Here is a 26,063-nt window from a genome sequence, read left to right on the forward strand (position 1 = left end):
CCCCGCCGGGGCTGCCCGCAGGGCGGGGGGCTGCCCGCGCCCCTCGGCCTCCACCCCCCCGCCACCCCCACTTCGACCCTTGGGGGCTGTTTTATTTCGTTTGGGTTTCATTTGATTTAGTTTTTTATTTTTGTTTTATTTACCCCTCCTGGAAAAAAAATACAAAAAAAGCCGCCGCTGCCTGCACCGACCCCCGCGGGGCTGGAGAGGCTGATGCGGCCGCCAAGGTAAGCGGGGCGGGGGCTGGGGACCCCCCGGCCGCATGTCCCCCGGCTCCCTGCATGGCCCTTCCTCCTCCGGACCTGTTGAGGCTCCCGGTCCTCTCCTGGCTCCCCCCTTCCCGGCCGTTTTTATAAGGAACCTGGATTCTTCCCGCTTCCCCTGCCCTGCGCTCCCTGCCCGGCTCGGCGCTAGCTGGCATGCATGAGGTTATTCATTTATCCTCCCTTCTGATGGTTGCCACTAAAGCTGCTCCCTGCTGCGCTAAGTCAGTCGAGTAATTCCTTGCAGACCACGGATGAGAACTGTAAACATCCTCCCCAATATTTCCCCCTTTCCCTCGGGTTGCTCATCCCGGGGCTGATCGCGGTTATCGAGAGTGGAGCGGGGACACAAAGCTCTCCGTGAACTCCCTTGGTTGAAAAAGTCCTTGGGGGTGTTACGAGCCCCGAGGGAAGAAGACGGGGGGTGACAGCTGGACAGATGTGGGACAGGGCTGGGACGGGCACATCTGTGCGCAGGGAGAGGCTGGGCAGCTGGAGTGCGGCAGGGCAGCGGGAGCGACTTCGTTCCTGATGTCCTGAGTCCGTCAATAGCCCAAAAACCCCTCCAGGAGACGGGGTGGGGAACAGAATAAAGCCCCCAGACAGGACAGTTCAAACGCACCAGCCAGAGCAGCCTCTGTCCAAGCTTCCACTCTGGGACATGCACGTTGCCCTTCCTAAAAATTACATATATTTATGGAAACTGGGCTGCGTTCGCAAGACAGGTGCTTTTTGTTGTGGTGGTGGTTGTGAGGCAGGAGATGAAAGTTTGGTGTTGTTTTGATGTGATTCTTGATTGCTGCCTGTTGGGGTAATTGCATCGCAATTGCTCAGAGGTAGAATCAATTTCCCCAAATTGAGATTTTAATGGGAGCTCGCAAGCTGCTGTTATGTCATGTGGTTTAAGGCGGCGTTGGATTGCATTTATTTTATAAACTGGATACTTTTGCAGGCGGCGCAGGGATAACAGCACCACCCAGTGGGGCCGCAGCCCCGGCCCAGCCCAATCCCAGTCCAGCCCAGTACTAGTCCAGCTCATCCCAGTCCCAGCTCAACTCCTTAGTCCCATTTTAAACCCCAGCCCCAGTCTCAGCCTTAATCCCAGCCCAGCTCCGAGCCAGGCACACCCTGGACTCCTGGTGCCAACTCCAAGATGCTCCCTCTTCACAAAAACTCACATTTTCATTTGCCAAAATACCCACAGAAGTGCTGGATTAAAGTTGTTTGGGTTTGGGGTGTTTTTCCCCCATAAGAAGGAGTGCCTCTTTCTCAGATATTCAGAACAAAGTTTTCAATCAGCTGAGGTCACTGTGACTCAGTGTGTCACAACTGAGAATGCAGGAAAGGCATCCTGTGTTGGGTTGTATTTCTGGCCACTGCTGCTGCAAATTGACAGAAGGAGACCTGGCAAAGCTGATTGGGTTTCACAGAGCTTTTTCCAGAGGATCCTTCAAACACCCCTTGCTCAAAGGGCTGCAGATGTAGGCTTGCAAACACTCGAGGCCATCTCCCACCTTTAAATAGGATGAGATGTCCTTAGCTGACCTGTCAGCCAGAGGAGAGGAATTAGTGAGCTATGTTTGCACTTTCTCGAGATGTCAGGAGCTTTTAAAAGCAGCAGAGAAAGACTGTCCCACTACACAGACTGGCTCCTGTCTGTGCTGACAAGCACCTGGTTCTCTGCAATTCTTCTGGTGTTCCTGCCCATGGCACGGGAATCAGAACTGGATGATCTTTAAGGCCCCTTCCAACTCCAAGCATTCTGTGATTCTATGATTCTGATAATTTTTTGGCAGTTCAGACGTATCCATCTTTTCTGCTGAGCTGACATTTGGCCATTTGAACTTGATCTAGGGAACCTCCCAGCCCATCTTCTATTTTTGCTTAGAGGGGAGCCCAGCTGTGAAGAAGATACACTACAGAGATACTGCTTGATATTTACCCCAAAGAGGAGACTGGGCCAGGAAGACCAGCTCCCTGCAGAGAATTAAATATACAGATGGTGAATTCCAGCCAGCCCTCCAAACACTGCTGAACAAGGGATGGTTACATGTTCCCATGTGTAGGAATTAGGGCTTGCCCCCCCAGGGCTTTGCAGGCAAGGGAAAGGGAGAGACACAAATGAGTGTTAACAAGTCCAAAAAAAAAGTCAATGTGATGAACTCTTTGCCTTAAAATATCCCTGCTTGTTTTGCTTTCTGTCATGGGTGAGACTGAAAGAGTTCCACCAGCCCATCTTCCCTTCTGCTTATGCAGCCTGGCTGTTTTTCAGCATGTAGAGGTGATTTTTATGGCTGTGGGCTTGGAGCAGGCAATTTGAGGAGAGAAGGTTACCCACTGTGACTTCAGTGGGGGTTGCTGATAATCAGTTAATCTGCAGATGCAAGGATGCAGGTCAACAAAGAGTTCTTACATTTCATTTACTGGTGGCACAAAGCTGTATTTTTTTTCCGCCTTTCACAACTGGCCTCTTTTTACACAGCCAGGTTGATGAGGCTGATGTTCACAGGGGCAGCAGTGGGAAGGAGGATTTAGATAAACCAACAAACTCCTCTCTGCACTTTGCTACGCAGGAGTGGGTCACTCTTCAAAGCCCAGCTCTGTGCCATCCCCTCTGCCTGCCCTGCCAAAGTTTAGTGCAGGGCACTAAGGAGATCCTGGGGGGACATTTTCCTGCTCTACCTGCAAGAAAATATTGGTAGGGAAGGGGGTTTAGATGCATATTTGGCAGCTTGGAATGATGAGTAAAAAGAAGGTCTTTAAATTTAATTGCAGATATCAGAGGTGGCTGTTATGCAAAAAGATGTAGGGGTATTTTTGGTTCTTCTTATTCAGAGGGTTTTTTTTTTTTTTCTTTAGTAAGGGAATTGTTCAGTGCACAAATGTTTGCTTTTATTTTCACAAACATTTTGGGATCAGTTGTCAAACTTCTCCAGGCAACAACTGGGGAGTTTCTATTCCAAACTTCCTTTCTTCCTCCTTTAAGGAGCAGCTTGCTTTTTGCTGCTCACCCCAAACACGCACATATCCCTGCAGAGCATTTCAGGATTAGCTTCCTGCAGGAGTGATTATGGCTTATCCCAGACAGGCCATGAGTTGAACACCGTGTCCTGAGGCAGAGCAGGAGTGTGGAGATAGTGGTGTGAAAAGTGGCCACACAGAAAGTTCATGGGAGAGTCAGGAGCAGACCAGGAGCCCCGACATCCACTCCTCTAACTACTAGTTGCAGCCCTCAGAAATACCCATGTTTACTATTTTAGCCATATAATTACAGGTAGTGAATGATTCCATTAGGAAGGCTGGAAGGGCAGCCCTCATCTGCAAACCTCTGCGTTCAAATCAGCCACATTCACTCAACCCCACTGAAGCCCACAGCCACGCAGGGCAGAGAAAAGGAAAGTTCAGCCCAGCAATCCCAGCTGAGTGTCCCACGGGATCTGTGACTCCTCCAGCATCCTGCACATACCTCGGAGAAGGCTGTGATTTGCATGTCACCCCTCCACAGTGACACCAAACACGTGCAGATGACCACGGAGGTGCCTGTGCCCCGGAGCTGAGCCGCTGCAGTGGTTGCATGTCAGCCGTGGGTGGTTTGCCACATTCTGTTTGCAAGGAGCATCGGGCTCAACGCTGCCTGAACAGGGAGTCCTGGATGGGCTTTGAGAAGGAAAGAAGTTGGGGGAAACGCAGTAGCTCCACATTTCCAAGCCTAGATATCCCCATAAAGCAGGGCACAGATCTGAATTTCACACAGCCTCTGATTCAGTAGGCGATTTAAAGTCCAGAGCTTTGATTCAGCTAAACAGAAAGGTGAAGTTTATTTCAAAAATGTGTAAGGGGGAGCAGGATTTCAGAAACACACCTTATTTGGGGCCTTTTCCTCCCCGAAGTTACGGTTTGGACACATCTGTTGTTTTCTCCAGCGAAATCCGCTGCTTTGATCAGTGCCAAGAACAGCAATCCCATTTGCAATGCATGATGCAACGGAGCAAAATCAAGGAGAAATTTTTACAAACTGGAGCCAGGGGCATCCGACCGTTGCTTTATAGCAGCACAGTTTTCCCTACACCAAAGGCAGAATTTCCATCAAGGGTCTTATTTTAACTATAATGCCTCAGACTGGATTCCAGGCTATCGTTGCAATGTGTCAGCCTGCCCCAAAACGGCAATACCAAAGTGGTGCTTTAGGTCAAACCATCAAAGCAGCCTCCCAGCAGCTATTTAACAGCTGGGTTTTCAAAGTTCGTAATTCAGATGGGTTTTTTTAGTTAAACAGATCATGTTAGATGTCATCAGTCAGGATAACAGCAGAAATTAATGTTTTTCACTTTGAAATAAAAGCAAAAGTCGCATTGCAAGAGGAGAGGGTGGGAGCAAGAGGAAGGGATTTGAGGTCTGGAACCCCATCCCCTGGATCTCCCCCCCGCCTTTTCCTGGGCTCTCCCCAGCTCACAGACCCTCTCTCTCCTCCCCCTAGGCCCCTTCCAGCTCCAGCTGCCTACACATCCCATCAGCAGGCATTTCTTCTTGGGTGGTAGGAGCAGCTGGCAGGGTTTGGACATATTTGCCCCTGTTTGACATCCCCCACAAAGAGGTGCTTCGAGTCGGCGTTCCTCCCACACTGCCTCTGCTACAGGTCTGGATCCAGCCTGCCAGCTTTCATCTCCTGCCCAGCTCTGCCCACTCTGGCAGCTCCTCTGCACACAGAGCTCCCTCTTGACTTTAGTGGACACCATCTGAGCACAGCTCTAGGACCAGCAGGACCAAGGCAGATACTCCGTTAGGCAGGCGAGGCCACAGGATTTTTGGATCCCATCTGGGTCCCAGATGGAAAAGCTGCAGTGTTTTAATTCCTGTTGCAGCCTGGATAAAGCCCCAGAGAAGCTCCTCCTTCATTTGGAGGCATGGGGGCTCACTCCCCTCATGGAGAAATAGATAGGTGTTAAAAGATATCTTTGCTTCTTGGATATTTATTCCCATCTCCTCTTCCTCCTTCTGTGGGATATTTGTTGTACTGGATCAGAGATTCAATCCACAACAGGAAGGAGATCACAAACTCTTTTTTAGAGATTTAAGCCACAGTCACTTGAAAAAGCATGCTTAAGGATGTTTATGAGCTAGAAGAGGAGGTTTCCAAGAATAATTAGAAGAAATGTCAAGGAGTATCCCAGCCTATACCAACCTGCAGGAGGAAAGATGCATGGTCTTAGGAGAGTTGGGAGAAGGGTGGTGTGAAACAACCAGCATCCTTTTAGTCTTTGCATAAGAACCCCAAAAGAAAGGAGATGAAACATCCGGATGGCAAGGGGACACGCCATCAAAGGAGAGCTAATGATCCAAAACAGGGAAGTCATTAAAGCCTACGCTCGTGGGCACCCTCATTCAGAAGTGGTCTTAGTTCACTGTGGCTAAAACATCCCTCAAGGGAAATTTTTAAGAGATCCAAGCTAAGTGGATGCCTTCCTGCTAGCCTAGCCCTCTCATGGGTGGCACAGACCCCTGGGATGATGGGGATGCAGATCCAATCTGCTCACCTCCACACGCTGTGGTATTGCAGGAGGGATAAAAGAGCAGGATCTTGAAACTCAGCAGGCAAACGCCTGTGTGCTCCAAGCTGCTGTTCCATCTGATGGTCTGTGAGCAGGCAGGGCTCTCTAAGGGTTGGTCTCCGCCTAGGGCTGCCCAGGGGGTCTCTAAGGGAGGCTTAAAAGTGAGACCCTGGGACAACGCTTCCAACATAATTGGTGAGACTTTCCCCCAGTGAACATCCAGTCTGTGAGTGGGCTGGTGGTGCAGGAGGCAGTGGTGGTGGTCCTGAGTGAGTTTAGGTATTGTTATTCATCTCCATCCACCCTTGGTGGGCTGGCAGCTGGATTTGGGTACCTGAGAGCTGTGTCCCTATGTAAGGAGTGCCAGTTTCATGATAAGGATCTATGAGACTTGCTGTTTCTGAGTCACCTGGGGTTACTTCACCGCTGCCAGTGCAGGTGCGGGTGAATGACCTGGAACTGTTGTGAAACTCTCACCTGCCATGGTGCCAGGGCTGGGAAGACATGGAGGAGCTCCATGTGCTGGGGGTACGCCATCCCCCAGCAGGCTGGAGACCTCAGTGTCGCTGTCACAAGCCCTACCCTGTGCCAGCTGCCTAAAGCCTCCCTGCCTCAGTTTCCCTCCTCTGCTGTATGACAGCTCCTTTACCCCAAACTGTTTAGTTTTTGGGCCCAGGATACCAGAGACAGGATACCTTGTTCTTTGGATCAGAGGGCTCTTGGTAGGCCCATGGGAGAGGGGCGGGGAAGGCACAGTGTGTGTTGAGACCCGATGGGGTGGGAGGAAGCCCCTCTCCCAAAGTGCCACCGAGCTGCGATGATGGCAACACATCAAGAGCCCTTCCCGTTACCCATCCTGCGTGAGACCACCGCCACCCCCTTCCCCCGGGGCACGGCAGAGCTTGGCGGCTCCATCCCCATCTCCAACCCCCTCTCCGGGCTCTCCCCGGCTCTTTCTCCCCGCTCCTCCCCGCCTGGCTCCCATGGCCGCGGCCGCTCCCGCCCCTTCCCGCAGCATGGCCGGGGAGGCGGGCGCGCTCGGAGGAGGAGGCGCGCCGGAGGATGCAGGCATTGGGAGGCAGCGGGATGATTGATGGCTGGGGCTGGGTTGTAATGGGAGGGGACGGAGAGGAGGAGAACAAGGAGAAAAACTCTGTGTAATCTTTCAGTGCAGAGCCCGGAGCTGGGGCCGCCCGTGCCTGCCGCGCTCCGCGGAGCCATGTGGGGCTTTTGATTTCATTTTTTTTCCCTCAAGTTCTTTCGATTGATTTATTTTTCCTTTTTTTTTTTTCCTCCCCTCTTCCTCTCTCCCCTTCTCCTTTTTTTTTTTTTTTTTTTTTTTTTCCTTTTTAAACTCTTCTTCCAGGGAGAGGATAGTGGTTAAAGCTCGAGCTGGATGGATGGGTATGGGGAGAGGGGCAGGATCCACAGCCCTGGGACTTTTCCAAATCCTCCCTGTCTTTCTCTGCATCTTCCCTTCAGGTAAGGAACAGCCTCTTTATTTTGCAGACTTTTTCCTTGTGTTTCTGGCAGCCCTTGGATCGCCGCCCCCGTTCCCCTGTCCCTGGGCCTCTTTCCCTCTCCCTCTCCTCGCAGCAGTTTGCCACATGTTTAAAATAAGCAAGTGGGGCTCAGCTGTGCTGCGTGCACCCCCAATTCCCCGTTCCCCAAGCAGTTGCGGTGGGTGTTTCTCCTTGACCTCATCTTCTTTGTCTCCCCGCTCCTCATCCCACAAGGAAGGAGATGGTGGAAATCAAAGCGGCGAAGGCAGCCGGGAGGTGTTCCTGACAGCACCAGCTTACCTTGTTCTGCTCTTCCCCGCGAAAGGAAGGGGGGACACTGGTGGGGCGACCCACACACAAAACACCCCCATCCGAAATTTCTGCTGTGGGAGCACGCTCCGAGCCCCCGCGGAGGGCAGAGCCGGGGAGCGGTCGCGGAGGGGCTCGGGGAGGTTTTTGCGGTGTTATTTGGGGTCGGTGGGGGCCCGGGGGTCGCACGGCCCCGGCGGGGGGATCGCGGCCGCGGGGCGCACCTGGGCGGGCGGGCGGGGGATGCGCGGGCGCTCCGGGCGGCCGCCCCTTCTCCCTCCCCGCCGCACGGCTCTGGGGGCTCAGCAGCCTCGTTTGCTTGGAAAACTTGCCCTGGTTGGGCCGGGAGCTGTTGTGCTGTCCGAGGGCGGGATGGCAACCAAATGGTCCCGCGAGCATCGGCACCCCCGGGCCGGCCGCTCGCACCCGCCGCGGGGCTCGGCCCCCCCGCCGCCCCCGGCCCCGATGTTTGTATTGTGTCAGAAAAGGGGAGAATTTCAGAATTACAGCTGAAAACGCCATCTGTTTCCAATGAATCCCCCATAGTTTTTCACAATGTTTTTGGCAGATCTCTGCCTGCAAATTCCTTCAAGCCCTGAGTGCTTGTTTTTGTTGGGGGAGGGGAAACCCAGTCCACAGAGGCGGATTTGTTCCTTCCAAAACTCTCCAGTTTCTTTACCTTTTTTTTTTTTTTTTTTTTTTCACTTGCAAGGGGGCGAAAAATTGAGAGAAAGCAGGAGGGAGAAAGGGAGATTTAAACCTTAGAGTTCTTCTATCTCTCTTTATTTTAGTAAAACTTTCAATTTTAAAAAAAAATTTAATTTATTAATTTTTAAATCGCCTCTGCCTTTCTTTTGCATAACCGTAGGTGAAGTAGTCTTGCACACACATGTAGGAAATAAATAAATAACTTCTTTACGCCCTTCCTCCCATCTTTGCCCTCTTCGCCCTCTTCCAGGAAGACCTTTCCAGCGCTGCCCTTAGCACTGAGGTGTCTCACTGGACCCCACTTTTCCCATGAAACTTCCCAGCAGGCTGGAAGCTGAACCCCCTGGTTTTTTTTCTGGAAACTCTGGAGCTGCTCCCGTATGTGTTGCTTAACGCCCTTTTTGGAGCGGTTGAGTTGCAAAGCGTCGAGGCTGTGAGATTTACGGTGCAAGAAAGAACTTGATAGGAGATCTGGCTGGCTGCTTTGTTTGATTCTCCCTTCAGCAGTCAAATAAGGTGCAAAGAACTGGCAGAACGAGGCGATCCAGAGCCCGCGGGAGCGGGGCGCAGGCGGAGACGGGGCTCCCCGTGCCGTGGGCTGGGAGCAGGCTGGGGGCTTTTTTGGAAGCTTTGTGGGTGGGAAGGTAGGGAAAAGGGGGGATTTATTCCCTGCCGTATCCTTTTCCCCCTTTTTCCCTATGCTTCCTGGGAATTTGTGGGTTCCCAGCACCAAGGAGGCTTCGCGGCCCTCCTGGGAGCCCCAGGTGAGCAGGGCCGCTGGAGGCTGCCCAAGCGGGCGCTCGGCGTGTCAGATCAGTGCCTCGCCGAGTGCTGCCCTATTTATTTATTTGCTTAACCCCCCCTACGCTCACAGCCCGGGCTGGATTCCCGCTTGTGCTGCTCTGACACTGATGGCTTCGCCCTGCTGCCTCCTGGGCAGCCCACACCATGCAGCGCCCTTGAGCTGGGTGCTCTGGTCAGGGTGACCGTGAGGCAGCTGGGGAAAGGAGGTCTGGGCAGAGCTCACAGTTTCCTTGGCAGAAATTCTCCTTGGAGCTTCTGCCAAGTCCCAGTGTTGCTCATGGGTGCTCTCCCAGCTGAGACCCTGATCTCCTGGGTGAACCAAACCTGTGCCTCCCAGTACAGGCTGTGCTTAGCTTTCTTGAAAATCCTTTTGTACTTCCAGAATCTGGCCTTGGGTGTTTTTGCCCTAGGTGTGACAGGCTCAGGTTTGCTTTGGCTTTCTCTGTTTGTTTTCAGCTTGGCTGTTCTAGCTGTAACACATTTCTGCCTCCATAAAAATTTGGAGTTTTCTGTTCTTGGTCCATCCAGGCACCGCTGTGGATTCCAGATAAGGATCCAACCTTATTGGAGGTGTATCAGGGTAGTCAATAAATGGCTTTTTGTCTCAGCAGTAGGGAGGTGATGGCAGCATTAAGCCAAAATTGAAATGGTTTAGAGACTAAAATAACCCCCACGGTGCTGTGAACATGGAGCCCCATCCTGGGGAAGGTGGAGGCAGGAGAGGAACGCGCCTGTGCGGGATGTTGTCAGGGCAAAGAAGAAGGGAGGGATTCAAACGTAAACCTGGAAATATTTTGGCTTCCCTGTTTTGTTGCAGGCTTGGAGCTGGTCTCGTACTTGGAACAGGGAGTTCTCTGCCATTGGCAGCAAGGCACGTTGTGGGGCTGGAAGGAGGCGCCTTGTTTTTATTGTAGATGGGGTGGATATGTTGCTTGTTTCCACAGAAAATCATGGAATTCCTGGCCCTTGGTTACTGGGCACAAGGCAGTGTTAAGAGTGACTTTGGGTTTATCATGGGAACAGTGGAGGTTTCTTTCTCTGTGGCCTGGACAGCTGTGTTGAGTCGGATGTGCACATGAAAGTGCTCACAGGGCTGGGCAACCATAAAAACTTCCTGACCTGGGGGCTCTTCTTGAGCTCTGCCCTGACCTGCTGTCCCTGGAGAGCCAGGCTGCAGCCCCAGTGACAATGAGTTTTGTGGTCTCTCTTCTGGCTCCCTGATGGGCACATCCCATAAAGCATCCGTAGGCTCTGGCATGGCAGTGGAGCAAGCCCCTCCTCAGCCCATCAGTCCTTCAGGGGATCCCACAGCCAAGCCCTACTGCTCCCAAGGGATAAAGGTGGTGAGACAGTAAAAGAGGTCAAAGATGAGGGCTTTTGATCCATGTGGATGAGTTTGATTTGGTCTGATTTTTGCTTTTCCTTTTGATTTTTCCTTTTTTTGGTCTGATTTTTTTGCTTTTCCTGTTAGAGCAGACACCAGACTTGGAGTAAGGGGGAGTGTAGGAACCCAGGACCAAAAGAGCCTCATGGTCCCAGGTGGTTTGAAGGGGGCTGGGGTGAGCTCAGGGCTGCTGGAATTCAGGAGTGATGTGTGCTGGGGTGACGGAGAAGGGGTTTTGGGGAAAATGGGGGTTGCATGGAGATGCAGCTGTGGTACGCAGGTGAGGGGATGCCCTGGCCTGTGTCTGACTGTCCTTGCAAATCCCATCCTGATGCCACAGATCAGGAGTGAGCTGTGCAGGCAAGGTCCTGCCTGACCATGCACAGCATCCAGAGTGCACTTGTTAGAAGAGAGCTCCTAAATGCCTTTAAAAAGCTCTGTAGCCTGCACTTGGCAGCTACTGGGATGAAAAGAAGAGGATATTTATTCCCTTGTCTGTGAGCTCTCAAAATAACAGTGCGTTCGATTGTAGCCTCAAGATTGCTTTGCACTCAAGTGCAGCCCGGCTGAGTAAATCACTGCTCCACCAGCTGAAATTCCTGCAGCAAGGGGGAGAATTGAATTATAGCCAACTGCAAAACCAGATGCCATCCCCTTGATGAAGTCATCGGGCTCTCACTGCGGAGAACAAGCTGGCTCCAACACACACGCAGCCCTGGTAGGCACACACTGAGCTGCTCTGTCTGACAGCCTGGCCGTGGTGTGTGGGGTGGCCAGGGTCTCATGTCCCCACAGCTGCAGGGACAGCAGATCCTTCAGAAGGGTGTCGAGTCCCACTTGCACTACATGAGCATCCAGAAGTGTTTGGCCGTTCAGTTCCAGCAAGTAGAGCTGTCCCTGACCTGCAGGTTTTATGGGTCAGGCAGAGAGCAAGCTTCACTTGAGGCCAAAGAATTTTCTCCTCCCTTGGTTTCCTCTCCTTCCTGGACAGCTGTTGACTTTGGTCCCCAAAGCCTTAGTAATGATCTATGGCATTTTGGGTTTTGGACAAGCTACCTTTTTCTCTTGCTGTGTGACACACTCCAGCTGGCCCTTTCTGAGATGACAAGGGCATGTGGCAGGACATGACTCCAAACTTTGCCAGCCCACAGTGATGAGAAAGCATCACTGTGCTGGGATACGCGTGGGGGAGCAGTGGGACTGGGGGAGTGGGTTCCAGTTAGAAAGTTACTTTTTCTTCTTAAAAGTAAAACCTGAGTCCAGGAGAGGCAGCATTTAAAAATAAATAAACCTCTGAAGGTCTGTGGCTGTGAAAGATGAACTGTGGCTTCCATGGGATATGGGTGATGGGGAGGGAATCTGGTGCTGGGTGAGAGCCCAGCCTGCAGGAACAGATCCACAGGGTACCCTGCACCCCCAGGTGGGGCTCCAGAATCAGTCAGGTGTCTTGATGGGCTTGTGGGGCTGCTGCCTTCCAGCCGGGCAGCTGCCACCCCACGCCCTGCGCAAGCCAACGCCTCCGATTGAGATGCCGCAATTTTTTGGCAGACATCTAATTGTATAAATTTGCCTCATCCAGATTTATGTGCTCCGGGCTTTTCTCCATCTCCTCGTTTTGTATCTCATTTACCTCTGCGTTTGAAGGGTTGAAATTTCACAAGAGCACAGCGGGGATGATTATTCCTAGAGGGAATCCACACCTGTGAGCAGAAAGCGTTTCCCTGCCAGCCCTGCTGCGGCCCGGGCGAGGGGGAGGAGGGCGAGGGACCCACTGCCACACCTGGGGGGCCCCCAGGCACTGGTGGGTGGCAGCACTGCCTTCAAAGGCACCCTGGGAAAACAGCTCTGGCGTGGGGAGAGAGATGTCTGCTGGAAACCTGAAACGCTCGGCAGTGGGGGTGGCTGGCAGAGGTGACCTTATCCGGGGACCGCTTCTCCAGAGAGATGGGGACATGAATGGTGGTGGCTGAAGAGGAAGGTGAGGGTGATGCTTCATGCAGGGCATGAGAGTGCAAATGCACCTCTTTTCCCACGGCGCTCATCTTGGGTGAAAGCCTTAACGTCCTTCAGTGTCCTCATCTCTAAACTGGACCACTTGCCTGAGGAGATTTGCCAGCTCTTGGGAACTGCTGGTGAAAGTGTCCAGGTGCACTCCCAGCAGGGAAAGTCAGGTGTGCAGCTCCAGAATGGCTTCCTAGCCTGCAGCACACTGTGCTACTGGAGAGCCAGCTTTGTTAGTGCCCTTTTGCGGATGAAGAGTCAGAGATCACTGCCTTATGGCTTCCCTCCCTGCTCATCCTCCATCCACCAGCTCGTGGAGGAGTAAAGCCTGCATCTCCTGAACCACCCACAGGCACCGCTTCCTCTGAGTAGGCAAAAGCTCAACAGCTGAGGCAAAGGTAGCACTAAGGCCTGAATCCCAGGTGGAAGATTCAAGAGCAAAGTCTGTGACCCCATTGCTGCGTTGTCTGTTGCACTGGTTCCCCCTCTCAGCCCATCATGCCTGCTGAACTCCCCAAGGTTTGCTGGTAGTTCTCAGAGCAGCACAGCCCTGGCTGGCAGCTCCATGGGTGATGCCCTCTCCGATGGTGTCTGCTCACCCTTCTCCCTGCACATGGATGCTGAGGTGAGCCAGGAGGAGCAGTGCTGGCTGGGGGCTGGGGAGAGCTGCCTTGGCTGGCGCGGAGCATGCCGGGTCAGCCGTAAGCGGAGTCTGGAGCCAAAAGAGCTGACTAAGTGACAGCAGCGATCAAGGGCTCCTTCGGCAGCGCGCAGAAGTTTGTGCTGGAGCTGGTGAAGACACTGACTCTGCTGGTTTCCTGCCTGTACTTGCCCTGTGTCTCTGTGATGCCTGCAGAGGAGAGGTGGGGGGCCGTGAACTCGGTGCTGAGGACAGAAAGGATGTGGCCATGGCAGGTCCTCCGGATGCTTTAGCGATTGATACAGGCTGAAACGAGAAAAATCCTTCTGTGTCCCTCTTCTGACTTCGAGGAACTGGTTTCTCCTTCCCCCAGCATCCTCTTGAGCAAGACAAGGACTCTGTTAAAGGAAGCTGCATCGTTTGAGGTGCCCTCTGGGGTACATCTAGAATCACTTTATCGTACACAAAGTAGGGCCTCTGCCTGGATTTAATGCATTTGCTGCTTTTGCTGGTGGAAATGAGCACGTAACCCCGGCCCCAGCGTGGAAGGTGGCCCCTCTGAGCCAACCTCCATAAGCACACCCTTGCAAAATAGGAGCCCCAGCTCTTTAAGAGAGTCAGGTTTATTTTTCTCCTTCAGTCCCCTCCTCCTGGTCCTCCCCCCACTTCAGTGCAACTGAAACCTGATCTAATCCCTTTGCACATGGGTAATTTATTGGTCTATTGGGCTTTTCTTGATGGCAAATTGCATTGTCTTTCTTCCTGGGTTGAGGCTTTGGAGCAGTTTGCTGCATTCCTGCAGCTCTTTTCTCAGGGCTGATCTTTCACACCCCCTCTGAGCACAGTCAAATCAGTTTTATTGGGCCTCTTTGTTATGCAAACAAGGCAATAATAACCAGGCTATTATTCTGCAAGATTGTGCTTGATTAACAGTTCAAAGGAGGTCGCTGTAAGAGCCCGGCGCTGCCTTCCCGCACAAATCCTTTCACCATGCTTGGGTCAGGTGGCCCTTGGGTCTTGCTCGCCCCGCGGTGCCCCGTGGGGTGCGGGAGAGCTGTCCCTGCCCATGGCATCCCATCCATCAGGGCTGCACCGAATCGCTCCTTTCTCTCCCTGGTGTGACAAGGCGCCGGCTGATCCGTGTCATAAAATAGAATCACAGAATGATTTGGGTTGGAAGGGGCCTTGAAAGGTCACGCCGTCCATGGACAGGGGTCTCTTGGAATGTCTTCGGGGGTGGGGCACCCACCACCTCTCTGGGCAACCTGTGCCAGTGTCTCAGCGCCCTAACTGAGAAAAACTGTAAAAAATTTCCTTCTTTGTATCTAATCTCACGACCCTCACGGGTATCAAGATGAGGGTCCAGCATGGCCACCATGAGGAATGGCTCATGGGGACACCCCCTGGGACAGGAGCAGCGCGAGGGGTTGGATATGAATAACAAATGTTCTTTCCCTCAATTTTTGCTTGGGACTCCTGATACCTTGCTGGGAGCAATCCCTTGTGCCATGTTTTTAAGGAACAATGTGATTTTTTTGATTTTTTTTTTTTTAAACATTTTTGGGTTCGTTTTCATGCTGGTGGTGACTGCTGTCTGACTGTGAGCAGAGGAGCCCAAATCTCCTTGAAGCTGGCAGATGTTGCTGGTATTTAGCACCTTGGAGAACCGTGCCTTTCCTATTGAGGTGTCAGCACAAATATGTTTATTTAGATTACTTAAATAAATATGTGTTTAGGAGCCTAAGTCTGGGTGCTCAGATCTGAGGCCAAAGGTAATTACGTTTTACTGTGTTCTCCAAAAAGGCCCTTTACTGCATGTGTGAGGCTTGCACATCTACACTTCAATCCGTGTATTTGGAAAAACGCGGGATGATGTATTTGCATCACATGTGGGTGATGAAATACTTTCCAGCCCGTTAGGAACCAAGAGGATATTAAAAAACATTGCTTAGCAATGAACACTTTAAAATTAACAGGTCTGGTGAACGTGCATTCAAGAGTCTTAAAAGAATTGGCTTTTGCTTACAGAAATTAATTTCCAGTAATTCTCTTTGTTATAGGAATTACAGGAGAATAGATGAAATGTTGGTTTTGTGCTAGTTTTCTGTAAGAGTCTGATTTGGGTAAATGAAATCCAGGTTACTTGACACCCAGTGAAGGCAGAGTAGGGGAGCACTGATAATTAAACGCTATTAAAGTTAGATGTGTGCATATGTTTGAACGTTTAATTTGACATCAGTGTACTGATGATGAGGGCAGAGCACTGCAGCTGGGGTCGGGTGATACCCCAGAGCCCTGAGTGTGTGTTTGGTGGTCCGTGGGATGTTGTTGAATGGAGGACCAGGCCTTTCCAAACCAGGAGCTCAGGAAAAGGTCACAATTCATTCATTGCCTGCTCAGTGCAATGTCCTGGTTAAAGGGCTGACCTCGGGAGAGTTGTGAGCGTGTCTTTATCCCTGTGCCCTGTCGGGTGGTAGGTTGTGCAGGAAACAGGGCTGCTGGAAGGAGATCTGATGGTGGGGCTGGGCAAACACCTTCCAGCGAGAACTTAAAAGTGCAAACCGTTTAGCTTATCTGGAGGATTGACAAGGGACTTGATTGCAGTGTGTAAATATCTTTGTGGGAAACACACTGGTTACTAACGGACCTTTTACTGCTTTGGAGAAAATCGCTGGTTCTTTTTATGTCCTTACAATGAAATCAGATAAAGTCCACTTAGAACCAAGACCCGTGTTTTGTAAAGGTGATAAACTCCTGCCGAGGAAAGGGGTGGCTTTTCAGTGGGCACAGGCCTCGGGAGTCGTCAAGGGAAGTGTCCCTGAGCAAATGGGGGATATGGGAGGGGGCTGTCCTAGTCCAGGTGGTTTTCTCTTTTTTTTTTTTCTGGCTTCAGCTTTCTGAAACCGTTGGTTTCAAGATAACAAAGGAAATTTTGTTCTCTGGTTTGAGTGGCACTAAGGTCTTGAAAGAAGGTCATGGGGAGGGTTGGGAGGTGGTTTGGAGGGGTTGAAGTCACCTGTCTGTGAGATGAAGGCTGCTCTGTCATGGACGAGAAATCACCCAGACCTGGGGATGTCTCACAGATCCCAGGAGAGCCTTGCTAGGTTCCTGCCTGAGAGGGATTTGTTTCCATGCTAAGTCATCTGTGGTTGAAAAACAGAACCATTGTGAGTCGATGGAAAATAGATTATGCGAAATTGAATAAACATCGTTTCTTGGCCAGGGTACAAATGAGCCTGCACCACTGTGCCAAAGCTGCTGCCAGAGGGGACGAGGCAAAGCTGCTTGGGAGGGGTGAGGGTCGTGTTTGCTCCCCTCCACAGCCTTTGTCAGCTGTGGTCCCTCGCCAGCAGCATGGGGGATTTGCCATGAGGGTGTCTGAGGAAATGTCCATGGGAAAGGCCAGGCGTGAGTGGTCCCGCTCACACACTGCCCTGCGCCAGGGCACCTGGATTTGGAGATCTGGCCTTATATGGGGCCCTGAGCGAAACAGCCAGAAGGGGATCGGTGCCAAAAGTGCAGCGATAACATCTCAGAGCAGAACGCTCCCCCTGCAGGCGCAGGGAGGAAGGAGATGGGCTTCCCTGCCCTCCCTTTGGTTGGGATTTTTTAATTCAGTACCTTATAAAGTCATGTGTGACCCCGGGCAGGGCAGCAGTGGGGGATGCTCAGCACCAGCATGTGCCCAGCACTGGGTGTCGGGGGGCTGTTCAGCAGGGCCCTCTGTGTCCCTGGGCAGCCACAGCTCATGCCTGCATCTCCTCATCCGAGCCAGTGAAGCAAGTCCTTAAAGAGCAAGAGGCAGTGGGTTTGTTCCTACTGAAAAAATCCTCTCTACGCAGCAGCCGAAGGGCTGGAGCAGGCAAAGTGCTGCAGCCAGGACTCTGCACGCTGCTCCCTGGATGGGATGCTCTGTGTAGTGCATCCTGGTGCCTTGCTGAGCTGTGGGTTGTGTGGCTCTTGCGTGTCCAGGGATGTGTCCTCCAGCTTCTTCTGGGGCTGGGCGGGCAGGTCGGGCTGCAGTGACAGCACCTTCTGCCACACGAAACCCCAAGGCATCCTCAAGCTGTACATTAGCATAACAACTAGGAGAGCAATGACTTTAATTGCCCGATGCCACAAGGGTTTGGGATAACCAGTGGTGGCACTGGTCACACTCCTGTGTGCTGTTTTGACTCCTGCCATCCATTATGACAGTCCTGGAAAACCACACTCCTGGGATGAACAAGAGAGGGGTGTGAAATAATAAATATGTTTAAATTTAAGTCCTACATACAGAAATATGTCCCAGGTCAGAGCCTTGTTGTTGAGTCACCTCTGGTCAATGATGAGTTAAAGGCTTTCCACGAAGCTTCTTGCAGGTTTAAGTGGGATGCTGCCAAGACCAAACAGCTCACGGGTTCTCAGTGCCGTTGCTAGCATCTGAGTTTATTAAACATGAATTTTAAAACTGTGAGGAACCTGTCACCATTTCCTATTTGCACTTCAATCTTCTTGAAAACAGAGAGGAGACTGGCTTATTTCTCACAGCTGAAGTGCTCAGTGTTTTATAATCTAAGTCTCCCTTTCTGATTTTCCAGCACCAACTCTGTTTAGGTTTCCAGCACTGTGATGTTTAAAACTCAAGCATACTGTTTTCCCTGAAACAATACTGGGTTTTGTAACTTTCTTTCTAAACAAATCTGAGATACTTTTGGCAGGAATGTCCTGCCAAGCTCCTTCTAAACAAGCCCCAAGACAGGAGTATATGGGTACGCGTGCAAAAGGCACCATGAAAGCATCTGGAAATGGTGGGGCTTGTCTTCTCCTCCTCCTGCTGCCTTTTCTGCCTGAACCCGCCCTGTTTCCAAGCGTTCCGAGGGGGTCGATTAAGAGGAGAGGAAGGAAAATGCCATGAATTTTAAGTAGTGTGAGCCTGGGTTCACCCAGCAAGACTCCAAATTGGCAGGGGCAGAGCAGTGTCTGCGACATTCAGCCATGGCCATGTGCTTTTCGCACAGCTGCTTTCAAGTCTGCTCCAGGGAAGCCACACTGCCCCAGGGAGCAGACGTTGTGTGTGGGGGGAAGAAACAGGATCTGAATTTTCTTTGCCTTCCACCGCCTTGCCAGGAAGCACCAGGGCTGCGGCTGAGCCCGGCAAAGGCCCTGCAGCCTCTGGCTTCGCCTCCGCCTGGGCAGCGCACGGCGGGTGGGAAGGGAAGGGAAGGCGGGGGCTCCCTGGCATCCCCGCACCTGCTGTGCCGGTTTTTCTCCTCCACCTCTCGTTCTCTCTCAGCGGGCCATGGTGGGGAGCGGGCTCCCAGGGCTGGGCAAAGCTGCACAGATGTCAAGAAAGAGGTTTTTTGGCTCCCACTTCTTTCCGGAGGCACAGGGACAAGCACTGCAGCGTCACTGCTGTGGCACTGGTGATGGTGGATGGCCTCTGGCCGTGCTGCAGGGTGGGTCGTGGCACTAGTCCTGCTCTATCCTGGGCACAGTGGTTATGATGCTGCTCTGTTTTCCCAAGCCCATAAAGGAGGAAAAGGAAGAGAGCTTTGTGTTGGTAGAGATCAGTCTGGACACAGTGCCCAGTAGCTCATGCAGCACAGAACTTAGAATGTCAAACCCTAAAAGGGCATTAAAAACCCCATTGCATCTCCCCCCACATTAATGATCCTCCCTCAACACTGCTTATGAATATGTCCCATTCTTCCACACCATGGTTTCCCCCCATGATCATTTATCTAAAGGCTGGATGTTCTTTCCCTTTTTGGCTTCAATTGGGGCAGATCCTGTTGGTTTCTTTGGCTTTGATGCATGAGAGTTGGGTCATGTGAGAGGGTCACGTCTGGTGAGCGAGGCCCCGTCACGCGGCCGGGCCGGTGTCATGAGTTTGGGCAGCGGGAGGAGGACGCGGCCTCTGGATGGGCTAGAGTCGGGCAAGCCAGCACTGACCCCCTTGTGTTCTCCTGCCCTCCCGCAGTGACGTCTCCATGCAAGATCCTCAAGTGCAACTCTGAGTTCTGGGCGGCCACGTCGGGCTCGCACCACCTGGGCGCGGAGGAGGCGCCGGAGTTCTGCACGGCGCTGCGGGCCTACGCGCACTGCACGCGCCGCACCGCCCGCACCTGCAGGGGAGACCTGGCCTACCACTCGGCCGTGCATGGCATAGACGACCTCATGGTGCAGCACAACTGCTCCAAGGATGGCCCCACGTCCCAGCCCCGCCTCCGGACATTGCCCCCCGGGGACAGCCAGGAGCGCTCCGACAGCCCCGAGATCTGCCACTACGAGAAGAGCTTCCACAAGCACTCGGCCGCCCCCAACTACACCCACTGCGGGCTCTTTGGGGACCCCCACCTCAGGACTTTCACGGACACTTTCCAGACCTGCAAGGTGCAGGGGGCTTGGCCGCTCATAGACAATAACTACCTGAACGTGCAGGTCACCAACACGCCGGTGCTGCCTGGCTCCTCAGCCACCGCCACCAGCAAGGTGAGCCTTGTCCCCCTGGACAGAGGTGGGCGAGGGCAGAGAGGCTTCAGAGCAGCCTTTCTTTCCTCTGTGTCTTCCCCCGTTTCCACATCTCCTTGGGGAGGGTAAGACAGAGCCTGAGCTCCTCTGAATTTGAATGTCTGTCCCTCAATATCAGATGTCCATCCTTCTTTTGTCCCCAGCCTTCACTGAAATGTGGTTCTTGTTGAGCACATCCAGCCCCATCACAGTGAGCAGGCTGAAGGCCTCAAGGGGCCTTCATGGCCAAGCCAGGTATTGCAAATTTAAGAGGACTCCCACCTTGGTATGGCTGTGAACAGCCAGATCAGGAAAGATGCTGGCACCTCTTGGGGGACCCCCAAGGCCCAAGCAAACCTAGGACTGCCCTCCAGGGAGGCTCCAGCTTGCAGGAAAAGCCTGGAGGGAACTGAGCTCCTCACACTCCCTTCCCCTCTACCCAGGCTTGTAATTGTCTCTGTGGTTTGCAGCCAAGTCAAGACATTTTGTGGGGAACAGTCTGTTCTGGAGGTACTTTGACAGACTAAATAAACATCCTGAAGGTACAAGGCAAACACAGAGAGCCCAAGTGAAAATACGCTGCTGTGATACAGCAGGACTTTTGTGTCACAGGCTCAGCTTCAGGAGGGATCTGGAGCTGAGGAACTGGTGTGCTGCTCTAAAGCTAGCAGGGGACTTGTGCACACTTGTTGTGCCAAAGGAAAAGGGAGGCTTAGCAGGGGAGGCATCTTCTTGCTTTTGGAAAATGACCTGTCCCACCATGTCTGGGAGTTCTGCTTCTCCCTGTGTGTGGGGAGGGCAGAGAAGCACATGTAGAACAGGGGCTGCTTCTCTGCTCTGGATGTCACCCCTTTATCCTGAGCTGGAACTGGCAGTGAGGATCTGACCTGTCCCAGATAAACCTCCTAAAAGATACTTAATGATACTCTGATGTCCTCACCTGCTAAAAGACATCAAAACCTGCTGAAGCTTGCAAGGAATTCTGGCTTGGAGAAAGTGGTCCTTAAGGATCCCAGGACCTGCTGGGATCGCAGGATCACCATCTTAATTGAGCCTTTTCTCTCCTTATCTGCCTCACAGGCTTGTGGTGAGGAGGGATTAGTCATGAGATCTGCAGCGTGAGCTGTGGGAAGCACTGCTGTGGGCACTGTGCTGCTGGAAACTATGGGAGCACTCAGTGCTTGGGGCTCTTTGTGTTCTCTGCTCTCTTCTCCAGCCCCACCCCACTCTGGCCAGGTCTCAGTCTCCCCCTTCATGGGGCCCACGTGGCAGGAGGTCCCCTTTGCCACTTCTCCCTCATGGGCAGAAAGGTGCAAAAGCAACTCTGCAAGAGCTGAAAGAGGAAATGTAGTTTGTACTGTTTGTACATGCAAATTTTACTCATTTTCCTCCCCAGGTCTTCCCTCCAAAATCCAGGCCAGCAAGGGAATAGCAAGCACTGTGAGGTCCTTCCTCTGGAAGGGGCCTGTGTTTGAGCCCAGCCAGGGGTGAGGAGGCATGTTGGGCTATGTTTGTGTCATAGAATCACAGAATCATTAAGGCTGGGGAAAAACTCTTTAAGATTGAGTCCAGCCATTAACCCAGCACTGCCAAGGCCACCATGAAGTCATCCCCAGAAGGGCCATCCCACTGGAGCAGGCTGAGCACAAGTGTGCCTGTGGGGTTGAGATGGAGCAGGACGTGTTTGAGGGCCCATGGGAGAAATCCTGTTGGTCTGCAGTTGGTTAGGGAAACAAATTGGTCCAGCCCTTGGGATGTAAATGTCATGGGAGTCAGAAGAGAAGCTCCACCGCCTCCAAGGGAGTCAGGGCTCATCCCTGCTGCCATCTGCCAGCCCTGGAGGCAAGGCAGTGCTGCGTGCACGGGCATGCTGCCACAGGCCTGTGAGTAGGGATACTCCACCCAGCTCCAGCTGCAAGGAAGCTCCTGTGCTGGGCCTGGAGATAACAGGCAGATCCAGGTGGTGCATTCAGTCAAGCCTCTGGGTCTTGGATCTCTACACAAGTGTCTTCACCCTTTGGCTGCAGCAGGATCACCATGTCTGGGGGGCTAAAAGTCAGGGCCTCTTCTTAGGATGAAAGACCATGAGCCTGAAGGTCACACTCCTGTCTGGAGTGAGCATCCAGCCCTTCCACCTCCCACCCCACTGCTGGTGGTGGCTGTGCGCTCTCAGGTGGTCATCGCTGGCTGTAACCATGCTCCTTTCCTCCCCCGCAGCTCACCATCATCTTCAAGAGCTTCCAGGAGTGTGTGGATCAGAAAGTGTACCAGGCAGAGATGGACGAGCTCCCCGCCGCCTTTGTCGACGGCTCCAAGAACGGAGGGGACAAGCACGGAGCCAACAGCCTGAAGATCACAGAGAAGGTGTCGGGGCAGCACATCGAGATCCAGGCCAAGTACATCGGCACCACCATCGTGGTGAGGCAGGTGGGGCGGTACCTCACCTTCGCCGTGCGCATGCCGGAGGAGGTGGTCAACGCCGTGGAGGACCGGGACAGTCAGGGCCTCTACCTGTGCCTCCGTGGCTGTCCAGCCAACCAGCAGATTGACTTCCAGACCATCCGCTCGGCTCAGGCCTCGGAGGGTCGTGCCCGTCGGAAGGGGCCCAGCCTGCCCGCCCCCCCCGAGGCCTTCACCTACGAAACGGCCACGGCCAAGTGCAGGGAGAAGCTGCCCGTGGAGGACCTCTACTTCCAGTCCTGTGTCTTTGACCTCCTCACCACAGGGGATGTCAACTTCATGCTGGCTGCTTACTATGCCTTTGAGGACGTGAAGATGCTTCACTCCAACAAAGACAAGCTGCACCTCTATGAAAGGACACGGGTCCTGACCCCGGGCAACACGGCGCCCACGGGAACACATCCCACCCTCTGGGTAGCACTGCTGTGTTTGTGTTGGTTGTGCTTGTTATAGAGGTTTGCTCCTTCACACCTTGGAGAGAAGGGAAAGGGAGCAGGAGGCAACCAGGGATGAGATGCAGGTGTTGGAAAAGAAGAGGTTGGACATCAGAGCCACATGGGTTGTCCTCAGACCTCAGTCTCTCTCTTGGTGCAAGTCCTCCACCTTCCCAGCTCTTGCCTGGGAGGAATGTGCTGCCAGTGGGACCAGTCAGGAGTTTTTGCTGGACTGTACCTTGTCTGGACCTTCCTCACTTCCCCCTCCTCCTGCTGCCATTGGAGTGGGTGCTGGGGAGCCCTTGCAGCACTCCCCTGGTCCTAGCCGTGCACCTGGTGACTGTGACACTGGCGTGTGTGAACATGGCTTTGTCTGAGGAGGGCAGAGCCCCTGAGGAGGGCACGGAGCAGTGAGACAGGACCAAGCCTGGCCAGCACAGCAGGGCAGGATGTCCTGCTCACCAGGGCTGGGCTCTGCTTTTCCTGCTCTGCCCACAGCCCTGTTGTTGCAGAAGGTGGTGCAAGGGGCCGAAATGGTGGGCAATGATCCCACACTTCCTTGGCTGCTGGTGCCAGGCACCTTCTGAGTGGAAGGAGGACACGTTCCTCAAGCCTTGGCCTGCATTTTTTGTGGTTCAAAGGCATCCCCTATTTTAGCCAGTTCACCTGGCTGATTTGCTCAGTAGTTTTACTCCTGCCTCCCTTGTCTCTGCCTGGACCCACCGTGGACTCTTGATGGCAATGGGAGAAACCTGGCCAGTATTCAAGCGGTTTCTGCAACTTCTGCCCAGCATTGGATGAGTTCCTCACACCATTCACTCTCTGGTCCCCTGAAGCTGGCAGCAGGGTGGCTGCTCAGTGGGAGACCCAACCTGCACCTCCCTCCAGCCCTTCCCTGCCTGTGGCTCGGCCTGGCCCAGTCCTGGGATGGAGCAGGAGCATGGTGCTCTTTTTTTTTGCTGCTAGGTCTCTGCTCTGCTCCCCATCCTGGGGCCGCGACTTGCAACCCCATTGCAGACCAGTTGCACCTTAAGCCCTTCTGGGCTTGAATCAGAAATGGGGCAATGTCAGAATTCAGCCAGGAGACGGGATGCAGCAGAGGACCCCCCCCAGCTGCCTCCAGATGTCTGTTCCCTGCCTCGAAACCATCCATAATCTCCTTCCCCCACCACGTAGTGCTGCCCATCTCCTCCACTCCACGTTCCTCTGTGGTTCACCCCATTGCTCACTGAACAAACACCAAGACCACCTTTGGTCTGCGCCTTCCAAGACCTCCTGGTGGGTTTCCCCCACCTTTCCTCAGGGGGAAGTTCCCAGAAACAAGCCCCAAAACACAGGAGGAGGGCACCTCCTCCTCTCAAAAGGGAGGTCTCTGGGCGTGATGAGACAAGCTAGCACCAAAAGAGGTGGGAACAGGCTTGGTTTGGCAGTCTGAACTGGTGCCAAGAGGCAGCCTGGTGTAAATACTGAACATGACTATTCATTGTGTCCTTACAGCTCTAGAGCTCCATTTGTAAAGCAGCAGAGAAATGCAAACTTGTGTCAATTGATGTAATTTATATTGTCTCTTTAATATATAGAGCCCTGGCATTGATCTCGTGTGACTGTACAGATGAAAAGATGTAATTGGTTTTTAAATGTTTAAGGAAAGAAAAGAAACAAAAAGATGTGTTTACTACTTTGCTCCTTGCTTTGTTTGCTGATGCCCCAGATACTCTGTTTAGGGAGATTTTGAAATAAGGATATCACAGTTTGGAGGTGCTGAGGGGAGCAGCCACTGGACCACGGCTCTGGACAGTTTCATTTCCCAATGCACTAATGCTCAGCCAGGCTGATTTGGACTTTCTATTTCCTTTGTTCTAGAGAAAACAAATTTTTATCTTCCCTAGAAGTTTAAAACCCACCTTTTAAAAGCCAAAATCTGTCTCTGGGCAAAGAAGAGGTTTACCCCACAGCTAAATGCAGCTGTGCACAGCCTCCTTCTGAGCGCACAGTGCTGCTTGAAAGCTGCCTGAGCTGGCCCAGCCACAGCGTGCCAACAGGTCAATAATTCCCTTAAGACCTCCCCTTCCTACAAAACAATCACCCATGGCATGGCATGCTGTGGTTTAGGGACAGTTTCCATCCAAGGAAAGTCTGGTTATGGCTTGGCTCAGTCCCTCTGTCCAGGTGGGTGCTCCAGTGGTGGCTGATGGTGTGAGGTGGTTGGGGTATCCCTGTTTTAGAAGCAAACAGTGAAGCACTTTATTTTGGTTGTGTTTGACCCAGTTCTGGTTAAAGGTGAAGTGTGGCCAAGAAGGACCCGATACTTGGAAACAAACAAAATAAAAAAAAAACCATAGGCAAAGGGGGGGCATGCTGAAAAGGCCCCCCCAGCTCCTCCCTGCTCTGAGACCCACGGGAGTGTCACCGCCTGTAAATACTGTAAATTATTTATTGAGAGAAACGCAAGTAAAGTTTGAGGTTTTTTTGACAATAAACGAGTGGGTCTCGCTTTGTTCCCCGTGTGTTGCCTGGTGCTGTTCCCCACTCAGGATGCAAGTGTTGCCCCATTTCTGCACTCACTCCAAAGCAGCTTTCTTCCACCTGAAGGACCCCCTGAGAGCTCATTTCTGTCCTGAATCCTACTGAGAATTTTCACTCTGGAGTTTGATTTATCTACAGCCAAATGAGAAAATTAAAAAGGGGATGGGGGTGAAAATACAGATAAGAAACCATTAGAGCCTTGCTTCTCTGGGAAGGGAGATGTGCAGCAATAGACTTCAAGTGGGTACCACCACCCTTCCCCTGCTCACCACAGCAGACTGGGATGTACATCCCAGTAATGGTATTCCTCCCTTTGTTGGGCAGCTCTCCTGTTCCAGCTGGGTTTGTTGCTGCCCTCTAATGAGGAAAAAGAAAATTGCATTTTTTTCCTGTTAAATTTTCAGTTTTTGAAATCTGAAGGGACTCATTGTCACAGCGGCTGGAGACAGGGAGATGCTGAGGGCAGGTGGGACACCCACACCAGCTCAAAACACATGATTTGGGTGGATCCGTGCAGCGATGCCCAGCCCCAGAGATGTGATTGACTTCTGGCCTTCCCCTCCTTCAAAGCCCAGAGAACTGGCAGCGTTTGGGAAGAGCCAAATCCACTTCCTCTGCCATTCCTTGCATGAGAGAAATGGCTAAATCTGAAAATTCATCTGCCAAGTGCCCAGAGTGCAGGGGCTGGGGGTCTCCCTCACTGACTGTTCTGCCAGGAGGTCACCAATGGTCCCCTGCTGTCCAGCCTGGGACAGTGAGCAGGGAGCCCCTGCATGTTCCAGTGGGACAAAGTGCTGATGTGACCCCCGAGGCACAGGGATGCCTCATCCCCATTAACCACAAGGCACAAGGCAGCAGAGCATCCCCAGGAGGTGAGTGGGGAGGGCACAGGCTGTGAAGGGACAGTGGTGGTGGCAGTGGTGGCCTCGTGGCACCTGGGAGAGGTTCAAACCTCTGGAGAGGTTCAAACTGCTCTCCAGACCATGTTCAG

At 52.8% G+C, this 26,063-nt stretch overlaps 1 protein-coding gene across 1 annotated transcript; it reads left to right on the forward strand.

The window, feature by feature from the left end:
• On the forward strand, positions 1 to 25,026 carry RGMA (repulsive guidance molecule BMP co-receptor a). Its single transcript, XM_041469171.1, has 4 exons — positions 1 to 227; positions 7,179 to 7,294; positions 19,123 to 19,634; positions 21,870 to 25,026. The coding sequence occupies exons 1-4, from the start codon at positions 214 to 216 to the stop codon at positions 22,563 to 22,565; spliced, it is 1,338 nt and encodes a 445-aa protein (XP_041325105.1). The 5' UTR covers positions 1 to 213; the 3' UTR covers positions 22,566 to 25,026.
• The last annotated feature ends 1,037 nt before the right edge of the window (positions 25,027 to 26,063 follow it).

Source organism: Pyrgilauda ruficollis, unplaced genomic scaffold (assembly GCF_017590135.1).
Source record: "Pyrgilauda ruficollis isolate IOZ18807 unplaced genomic scaffold, ASM1759013v1 scaffold23, whole genome shotgun sequence".
Lineage (NCBI taxonomy): Eukaryota > Metazoa > Chordata > Aves > Passeriformes > Passeridae > Pyrgilauda > Pyrgilauda ruficollis.

What these genes read in the sequence shown, in the direction of transcription:
- RGMA (XM_041469171.1), top strand. An exon ending in TCTCTGCATCTTCCCTTCAG is followed by an intron (nt 7,295 to 19,122) that starts GTAAGGAACAGC and finishes GCCCTCCCGCAG; the next exon opens with TGACGTCTCCATGCAAGATC. An exon ending in CAGCCACCGCCACCAGCAAG is followed by an intron (nt 19,635 to 21,869) that starts GTGAGCCTTGTC and finishes CCTCCCCCGCAG; the next exon opens with CTCACCATCATCTTCAAGAG.